Genomic DNA, 10,731 nt, shown 5'->3' on the forward strand with positions numbered 1-10,731 from the left:
AGAACAAAGGATAAAAAATTACATTACAGAACACAGGCATTACTAGTGCAAGGCTATGGAATTCATGTGCAAAAGGTGGCCAGAACTCCCATTTAGACAAGGTGCAATCTGCTAACAGGACGACAGAACCTCTGATGCAGAACCTCAGATCAGGTGAAGGAAGTGTGCAAGCCTCTTAACGAGGATGTGCAGCCCCTCCTGTCACTGGATGCCACTCCACCTGGGAGCTTCATTTTGGAGTTTTGGCACCATGGGTTACAGAGCAAACTCTCTGTGGTATTCTTACAATTAGAAATGCTTTGCTGGTCCCCATGTTCCTTGACTTTCTCTAGGGGATAACAACAACATCCTGTGTCATGGGTCCTTTCATGTTCAACTGAAGACACCACTTCAAGTACCGCAGACAACTCATCTCTCAGAAGCCCCCACAGGAACCCATCCTCCCTGGAAGGCCAAGGGCACCAACTCAGGAATGCCACTGGGCCTTTCCCAAGGACCCTGGGAGACCCAGCAGGTGGGACAGGTGTTTGCAAGAAAGAGGAGAGACAGCTAACTACACAAAGCTCACAAAAAAGGCTATCGAACAGTGCTTGAACATAAGGTAGAGGATGCTTTCTAGAAGGCAGTTACAACCGCAGCTTCACCTCAGCATCCACCAATACCATGGCACCTAGGGTTGTGCGGACTAACAAGTGGGATGAGCCTTTTGGAGATGTGAACTCTTTTCCCTGCTCTACTGGCAGTACAGTAACATCTGACAAAAGATGTCCACAAACCAGGACTTTGTAAACCAAACACACACCATCATGGTGCTTTCCATGACCGCATATGGTCAAGCTAAAAAGTTGTTTATGAATTGAACATTTCTGTGAAAGTGGGGCTAATTTAGTACGTATTTAGACAACTTGTACTTTGATTGCTCTGACTTCTTCACATGTGTGAAAACCTACTATATACAGCTAAAAAGATGAACAGCAACTTAACCCAGTGTAGGTGGCTACATTACAGGGAAGGTGTAGAAGCTAAACCAGGTGTGACCAGGTAAGGCCCTCAGGCAGCAGAGTCACAGCTGAGGCAGAGGTTTACAAGCTGGTGACCCAGAGGCCATGACTCACCCGCACCTGTGTCCGGTTACGTTTGTCTTAGTTGCCATTTAAAAATAGAGAGATGACACATGAAGCATCCAGATTTCTGATGTCCCTTGAAAACCCAAGGCTCTGCAACTCTGGGCACACTTTCCCTCATGGCAATGTGGCTGGGGCTAGGGAGCTGCTGCCCCGAGCAGGTAGGCCAGGGCTCCCCAGCACTCTCCCCCACCCCCACATTTTGCACCTGGCTGCCTTCACCCCTCCACACCCCCTGCACTACTGCTTGCCCCGCTCTGGTCTAGTTCAGCACCTTAACCACACCCATTCAAGACTGCTGCAATAAGCAGGGAAAAGAATATGTTTTAACATTCACAGGAGAGGTCTTTTTAGTAACTTAAAAAGAATTCTCAGCATGTTCCAGAACTTAAACCTATATTCTTTTTGGAGCTTTGGAATAGAATAGCCAGTAGTCAGCTAGAGCATACTTCCTAAGGAATTTCTAAAAATTGACGTCTAATTTTTAAGTACCAGTGAGCTGATGAAGGAGACACTAACTCAGATGACTGTATAAATCTTACTGTCTAACAAGTCTTTAAAGGTGATGTAAAATGGGAAGTAGGTCATATGAGAAAGCTTTATGTGGTTAAAGGAAGAGCTCTGTTTTGGATGAAAAGTGCAATGCAATGTCAGGGAGTAATTATTTATTTTCCCCATAGTTCATGGCAGTGATATCTGAATGGATGGTACAAAATTAGCTCAGGCTTGTTAGACTGATGTTCCTCTTTGCAGCATGTTTGGGATAAAATTTCTGGCTTACAGTGGTAATGCAGAGCACTTGACCGAGTGTGATACTGTGGGTGGTCGCCTACCCTGAACATGGTCAAAAGAGACACCAGGTTAAGGACAAATACTTCATCTGACTCCATGGAGACTTCAGGGTGATAGTTAAAAATAAAGAAAAAAAAAGATCAAGATTAAAAATTTAAATAAAAGAGAATTTAACATGATAAAGCAGTTGAAAGAAATAGAGCAATTCATTGTTTCCTTCCAAGATTATAATATTATTTTTACAAAGTGGCAAGGTCCTTTCTCTACATAAATGCTCAGAGATACCCCATATGTAAGAGATTTTGCAGTAGGGTGGAAAATTCTCTTATTGCACAATGCTTGGTAGGGAACAGATAATGTTGATTTTTGTTTTAATCCAACTCTTTCAAGAAAATACTGCAAAATGTAATAGTTTTAACTAAAGGCAGAGAGTTTTAAGGGACAAAAAAGTTCTAAGAAACAAAAGTGAAGCTTTGCTTTTGGATGTATATGACCATTAACTCAAAAGTCACTGACAGCACAACAGGAAACCAGAAACGAAACCAGCAAACAGGCACAAAATAAGGCAAGTGGATTAAATCAATAATTGACAATTTGTTAGAAAAAAATGCAAAAGTAATACTCAGCTTTCTTTTTAAAAGTTTCAAACTGTGATTAAATGTTTGTTTTGGTAAAAATCTGAAAAGTTCCGTGTCTAAATTTGAAAAGGGACTTCAAGAAGTCTAGAAAAAATGGAAGGGACGATTCTTGGCTATTCAGTTGCTGTTCTCTTTGGTGGTGATGGTGACCAGCTGTTTGGCAGCCTTGGCGATGTCGTACGCACACTGGATGACCTGCTGCGTGACCAGCTGAATGTCCGTGGGGGAGCTGAGCCCCCCGGGAGGGCCTTCTTACACTCTGGAGGCGAGAGGCGCTGGAGCTCAGTAAACGCAGGGAAGTCCGCACCGTGTCAGACTTGGGTTTTTGGGGGAATAATGCTGCCATTTCCGTAACAGCTACGTGTGTCGTCTCTGAGCAGGGAATATAACTGTCATGTTCATTTTCTTGGGCTGCTCTTAAGAGCTCCTGTATATTTTTGGTTATCTATTCAGTCTTTCGGATGACGTCTTCGGTGCTGGGGAGGGTGGGGCTTGGGGCGGCGTGGGGTTCCGCTGTATCTGCTACGGAGCCGTCACCTTGCCACACCATAGTCCTCTGCTTGACCCCGTGTCATGTGGTTCCATGTCATTGGGAGTGTTGTCATAGCCACTTTCAGGTGTGCAGTTCTGCTTCTCCAATCGGGATGCGTGCATGGGGAAGGCTGGAGTCTTGTCCTGCTCTCTTCAGGGTGGTTCGCTTCTCCCACTGGGAGATAAGGTTTCTGACCTGATCCGGTCTCGTACATGGACAGAGGCTTAATGCCTCGGGCAGACAGACATCATTTTAAAAAGAGTGGTTGGAAGTGTCTGTGTACTCAGAACCAGTTTGTGCCTGATATATATTGGTTGTGGCCTGTTTCCTGAGGTTCGAATTTTCACTCTGGGGTGTTTGAAGCTTTTTCTGCATAATTCTCAGCTGGTCATTCAAGTTGTTGTTCACCTCCATTAGCTATTATATCTTGGCCTCAGAAGCCACTAGTGTGTTTCTGACCTCCACAAATTCCTGTACAGTGGCTGGTCCATCTAATAAATCTGAATCTAGGCTCTTCTCCCTGTTTGCCTTGCTTGCAGTGGTTTACAAGTCTGTGTCTTCATCCGATGCCATACTGTCATAGTCTGGCTGGTCATTGTCTTGACTCTCAATACTGTGCTGGTTATTGATTGTTTTCAGAATGAGCTCCACATTGTCTTTTAGAGAGGACTATCCTGCTGTCTCCTCTTGGCATCACTGAGAATGTTGACAACCAGTGTGGCAAACTCATGGGCATTAAACTGAGCTAATTTCTGTCTGCCCTGGTTTCATGTTGACGAGTCCTTGGGATTGACCGGAAGTAAGGGAATGATGGTTGTCTTGGTTACGAGGGTGCTGTGGTTTTGAGTGGCAAGCCAGACTGCATCAGTCTCTCACCTGTCAACTTCATCTTACACATCCATGGCAAGTTCTTCAAACAAATGATTACTTAGAGATTGAAGTTTCTTCTTGGCAGCTTTTGGCAATTCAGACAAATCCAGGCAGCTGTCAGCAATTTGAGGTATTATAAAGTGCTGTCCATTTTTGTGATCAGGTTTCCTGCCACAGAGATAAAAGGCTAGTCTGTCAGTCAGCTCATACTGTATTTCTACCAGGCATTCTGCCAGCTCATGGTGCCCTCCTTGCCTGGCATAAATGACAGGAGTTTTCCTGGTGGGATCTTGTGTGCCTGGGTCTACTCCATATACTGACAATAATTCAGCCTATAAAATTTGCCCTGCTTTGGAGGCAACATGGAGTGGGGTGTTTCTTTTTTCAGGGTGAAAGAAGTTGGCCTGTGCTCCTAAAATTTTGTGATACTATAAGAAAGGGAAAGTTCATAAGAAATATTCATGTAATTTCAGAATGAGAATATGAGCTGTGGCTCACATATACATTACCAGAATGTAGAATTCCATAATGCACCAAGAAATTTGTTAGGAGTGACTAGTGGTTTAAATAATTGTTTCCCATGTTAGGATAAAGAAAAAAAAATTACTTTTTAATTCAATAGGGAATAATTATTATTTTGATAATTTAAGGTACCCAGTTCCCAGGAGCTTAATTATGGTATACAGTCTTAATTCTATTATGTGCACACCCTGAAATCTTCAGGACCAGGGAGGAAATGTCCATCCATCAGGTTTGTTAGCTGAAACTAGACTCAAGTTACTTGAAAATGGAAATGAATACATTTTCTGAGAAAAATAATTCTAAAAGTAGGTCTAATTCAGCTCTTTTAATTGGAGAATTTTTTAACAGAATTCATATTCAGGTAGACTTTTGGCACGAAATACTTCTTTTGGCATTAAGAGATGGTTGATGGCTAATTGGGACAATTTCAACTGAACACCAAACATTAGATCTATTGGTGTGAGAGTATGAGAAAGAATACAGACTACACAAAAAGACTAAACAAAATGGTGTATCTTTCCTTATTCTTTCCTTCTTTCTAACCCTTTCCTCCTTCTTTCACACCAATTTCCTTCATGGAATCTACTAGAAGTGACCATGGAGATGCTGCTTAAATGTTATCTTAATTTTGAACATCAAAGTAATGTGTCCATGAGCTGGCCTTGGGAAGTCAGGGACTTATGATCTAGCTGTGCTTGAGAAAGGAAATATGTTTTTTTGAACTTTCTATTGCATTTACCACAACCTGGTTTCCTACTATAGGCATAGAAAATTTGGGAGAGTAGTTTTCTTGTTCATAATCCTCTTTTATCTCTGGGACTGGCAAATATTTCATATATTTTTGATTAAGTAGAGAAGAAAACCCAAGCCAGGACCACTCTTTGTTCCCTTTTCTTTAAATTTAGTCCAAGATATGAAAAAAAAAAAAAAAAAATCCAGGTTGCATGACTTGTGGTCCAGCCTCTTTGCTCAATTTTCATTGCACACGTGTGAAGTTACAGATGAGGCACACTCAAATCTGCATTCCTAGCTTAGTGAGGCCAATGAAAGTCACACCAGATGGGGCAGAGGAGGAAAAAAAGGGTTTATTTAAGCTGGCAGAGGAATGGGGGGAGGGGGACTGTCCTTCCCAAATCAGCCTCCCTGAAGAGATTTTTCAATTGGCTTCTTTACATGTCAGAGACAAAGAGAGATAAGCATCTTAGTTAACAGGTAATAGAGGTCTGGAGAAGTTTAGTAGGTGTTTTAATCTCAGCTATTTCCTATTTTCTTTAGGATTTACATCCTCTGTGACACTTGGGAAAAGTTCCTCCAAGTCTGGTGTAAGAGATGTAAGCTTATCCATATCTGGAGGTCTGAGGTAATAGATGAAAGTCTATTCACATCTGGGTGCAGTCTGTGTATTTACATATTGCTCCGTTGTGATATTAAGAGCTCTCAGTCGTAGCTTGCTTCCAGCTTTAAAGTTACATTTAAAGGTGGTTTTAAAGGTTACATTTATAGGCTACTATTACAATTTCCAGCTTGCTTACAGCTTTAAGATTACATTTTAATATTGTTACAAAGTCAGGTATGTACTCTTCCTGCAAACTAGGATCTCACACTCCCTAAAAATGGTATTGCAGAGAAACTTACCTGGGCAAATCTCTATTACTGATAGAATGAACTAAAACAAAGTGCATATTATTTATTACCACAATAGGTATAGCACAATTAGAAAGAGATTATTAAGTTTATCAGGAAATGAGTGTCAATTTCCATGTGACCATAAAGCATGTCATTGAATCTATTTCATATCCATTAAACCACCTAACCCAATAGAACATATGAATTCAAATTTATTGTTGTAATAAGTGTGGAATCTCATATAAGGCTTTTCTTGATGCTAAAATTACTTTTGATAAGTGGAGTCCACTTAGGTATTTCACATTTGGAATAACTTGAAAATTTTGTTTTTCTTATAATGCATAAAAATGGGTTTTGATATCAATATTGCATTTCTCTGAAATTAATATAAAATCTCCTTTTCTCCATTAATGTTTTCTTAGGAAATAGGCCAAAAAAATTATGTATTTTCCTGAACCTGAAATATAAAAACAAATGGAGAAGGAAAACTGCAGCACTCTGTCAGAGATCATCCTCCTGGGATTATCAGACCTCCCTGAGCTGAGCATCTTCCTCTTCCTGTTGTTTCTTCTCATCTATGGAGTCACAGTGATGGGCAACATGGGCATGATTGCAGTGATCCAGGTCAGCTCTCAGCTTCACACCCCCATGTACTTTTTCCTTAGCCACTTGTCCTTTGTGGATTTCTGCTACTCCACCATCATTGTGCCTAAGATGCTGGCCAATATCTTAAGCAGGGACAAAGCTATTTCCTTCCTGGGTTGCATGGTTCAGTTCTATTTATTTTGTACTTGTGCAGTCACTGAGGTCTTCCTGCTGGCTGTGATGGCCTATGACCGCTTTGTGGCCATCTGCTACCCACTGCTCTACATGGTTATCATATCCCAGAAGCTCTGTTTCGGACTGGTGTCTGTGTGCTATCTCTGTGGAACAATATGTTCTCTAATTCACATATGTTTAGCTCTTGGGATCCCATCCTACAGATCAAATGTGGTTAACCACTTCTTCTGTGATTTACCTCCTCTCTTATCTCTTGCTTGCTCTGATGTGTCTGTGAATAAACTGGTGGTGTACACTGTGACCACTTTCAATGAGATCATCACCATCATAATCATCCTCACCTCCTATTTGTTTATCCTCATCACCATCCTGAGGATGCGCTCTGCAGAGGGAAGGCACAAAGCCTTTTCCACCTGTGCCTCCCATGTCACAACCATCATTGTCCTCCATGGAACAATTCTTTTCTTTTATTGCAGGCCCAGTTCTGAGTATGGTTTAGAAACTGATAAAGTGGCCACAGTTTTCTATACTATAGTGATTCCAATGCTGAATCCCCTGATCTATAGCCTGAGAAATAAAGATGTGAAAGCAGCTCTCAGGAAACTGTGGGATATAAATTACTATTTCAGGGACCAAGTCCTTAGCTGGACTCTGGGTTTCAAATGGAAGCTTTAAGGAGGAGCTTGTATTTGGGTGGATTGGGAAGAAATGGTAAAGAGAGACAGATTTTAAGAGCAAGTTTCTATGTATTCTTCTTTATTGCTCACTTGCCTTGATCCTTATTTTAAAATACCCAGAGTTTGACAGAGCATAATTCAAACACAGCTGCCAGCTTTAATGCTCTTTTCTTATCTTATGATATTTAAGTCTCAATGTTTGAGGTCTAAGCAATACCAGTTTTAACAGAGTGCCGCAAGGAAGATATGTCTATACTACAACATTAATATATGTGTGCCCCTTCTTATTAAACTGACTTCATAGTCTTCCTGGAAATAAGTGTGCATTTACTTCATATCATTTACTTTTTCTGGAAAACTATATGCTGAGTTTACCATGAGTTTATGTGTATTTGTGAGTATTAGCTTTATAGTTATATTTTACTTATCTTCATTTTTACTACCTTTTCTCCTTCAAGGAGCATCATGATAAATCTTAGAATTTTTTCATATCTAAAATAGAGATAATACACTAAGTATCATAAATTATCATGAAGATTAAATATTAAATGTAAATTAATAGGGCTACATATGGTATATTCCAATTGTTCAAGTTATTATCTGCTGTTGTTACTATTGTTTTTACCTTTACTTTTTGCTCTGTATGGCACTTTGATTCTTCATTACCTGAATAAATCATGTATATGGGTATCCGGAATCCACAGCACAATTCATTAGGGCTTCGGGGGCATACAGTATCTCTTTAGTGTGGATAACTATCTGCATATTTCTCCTTCAGGGATATTGGTTTCATGAGTATAAAGACTCATTATTATGCTGTTAAAAAAGGCAGTCTGTGTTAGATTCTGCTTCACAAAAAGATTTGAAATATCAGGTTTCACGTCTGTCGTGGTGTCACTTCACAAGTAATGCCTCCACTTTCCTGAGTATAGTGAGCCCATATTATACTTAGTGCTATTCAAAGGATAGGTTCCTTTTTGGTTTTCCTTAATTTTATTTTATTTACAATTATATATATATATATATATATATATATATATATATATATATATATATATATATGTATATATAGGTATATATGTGTGTGTATGTATGTGTGTATATATATATATATATATATATGTATATATATGTGTGTGTGTGTGTGTATGCATAATCCAATCACAACCACCCTATTACTTACAAATTATATGGGACAATATGCATTTCCAACTTCCTCTTGAATAGAATCTCAGTTTTCATGGAGGGACCCACACCTCTCCCATTCTCAGTAGGGTTCTGTGTCTGCACAGATTCTGACTCTGGGTTTGGGCAAGTATCAACTGCTGTCACCAAGAGTCATGGTGATTGGTATCTGGTGGCCACTCAATGAAGCTAATGAGCCAAATGTAGGCTTTTGTTGGAAGTATTGAAAAGAAGAGCTTCTTTATGCAAAGGCAATTCCTCTAGGTAGATTAAAGCAAAACTCATTATACCTCTCTTTGCCAAGATGAGGAGAGAGTCTGTGTGAGAATTAAGATGTCAAAGAGGAAACATGCTAAAAGCTTTTGAAAGAAAAGTACATGAAGTTATATTTTGTGCACATTTGGTGTGCTGGTTTAAATCTATGTTATACCCCACAAAAGCCATAAGGTTTTAACCCAATCTTGTGAAGGCAGACCTATTATGATTGGGAACTTTTGATTAGGTTATTTCCATGGAGATGTGACCCACCCAAGGGTGAGAACTTTTTAGTAATTTACTTATTGTGATATATAACATATATGCAGAAAGGTGATAACTTTCAAAGTACAATTGAACAAGTAGTTACATTGGTAATTTCAAAGAATGCTATGGGTTGCAGTTCCACCATTTCAGTTATTTCCTTCTAGCTATTCTAATACATACATATATATATATATATATATATATATATATATATATATATTCAGTATTTGTAATCCTTAGTTGTACCCTATCTTGTCTTTTGCTACCCCTTCCTCATGTTTAATCACTTTCCAGCACCATTGGTTCACCTGGATCCTATGGTCCAAGTGGCAGAGCAGCTTGCACAGCAGCCTGGACCTGTCACAGAGCCTCATCTTGTGCTGATCCCCACTCAAAACTAGGAGATTTTCTGTCATTTGGTAAATGGGCCAGAGTAGCAAACCCAAATGAGGAATATGTTGTCTCCACAATCCAAAGAGGCCAACTAAGCATTGTGCCTCTTTTTTGGCCATAGGAGGGGCCAGATGCAACAGCTTATCCTTCACCTTAGAAGGGATATCTTGACATGCCCCACACCACTGGACACCTAGATATTTTACTGAGGTGGAAGGCCCCTGTATTTTTGTTGGATTTATCTCCCATCCTCTGCCATGCAAATACCTTGCCAACAAATCTAGAGTAGCTGCTACTTCTTGCCTCCTAGATCCAATCAACATATCATCAATATAATGGAGCAGTGTGATGTCTTGTGTGAGAGAGAAATGATCAAGATCCCTGCAGACAATATTATGACATAGGGCTGGAGAGTTGATAATACCAGTGAGGTAGCACATTGAATGCATACTGCTGGCTTTGCCAGCTGAGTGAAAACTGTTTCTGGTGGTCCTTACTAACAACTATTGAGAAAAAAAGCATCCCCACATACCAGGGGAAATGTTGATTTGCTCAAGCAATGATACCACTTCTGGAACAGCAGCTGCAATTGGAGTCACCACCTGGTTAAGCTTATGATAATCCACTGTAATCCTCTAAGACCCATCTGTTTTCTGCACAGGCCAAATAGGAGAGTTGAAAGGGGATGTGGTGGGAATAACCACCCCTGCACCCTTCAAGTCATTAATCTCTGCAATCCCTTCAGCTATCCAGTATTGCTCCTGATTTAGTATTTTGCTAGGTAGGGGCAGTTCGAATGGCTTCCACTTGGCCTTTCCCGCCATAATAGCCCTCACTCCATGAGTCAGGGAACCAATGTGAATATTCTGCCAGTTGCTGAGTATGTCTATTCCAATCATGCCTTCTGGACTGGGGAAATAACCACAGAATGGGTCTGGGTATCCACTGGATCCACTGTGAGATGGACCTGAGCTAAAACACCATCAAATCATCTGACCTCCATAAGCCCCAACTCTGCTGGCAGACCAGAGTGATGTTTTGGGTCTCCTGGAATTAATGTCACTTCTGAA

At 40.3% G+C, this 10,731-nt stretch overlaps 1 protein-coding gene and 1 pseudogene across 1 annotated transcript; one reads left to right on the plus strand and one right to left on the minus strand.

The window, feature by feature from the left end:
* Positions 1-2,671: 2,671 nt before the first annotated feature.
* LOC119536695 lies at positions 2,672-5,823 on the minus strand (annotated as a pseudogene).
* A 755-nt stretch (positions 5,824-6,578) lies between these two features.
* LOC119536696 (olfactory receptor 5L2-like) lies at positions 6,579-7,559 on the plus strand. Its single transcript, XM_037839507.1, has one exon. It carries the CDS (start codon positions 6,579-6,581, stop codon positions 7,557-7,559), a length of 981 nt encoding a protein of 326 aa, XP_037695435.1.
* The last annotated feature ends 3,172 nt before the right edge of the window (positions 7,560-10,731 follow it).

The sequence above is a fragment of the Choloepus didactylus genome, chromosome 6 (assembly GCF_015220235.1).
Source record: "Choloepus didactylus isolate mChoDid1 chromosome 6, mChoDid1.pri, whole genome shotgun sequence".
NCBI classification, from domain to species: Eukaryota; Metazoa; Chordata; class Mammalia; order Pilosa; family Megalonychidae; genus Choloepus; species Choloepus didactylus.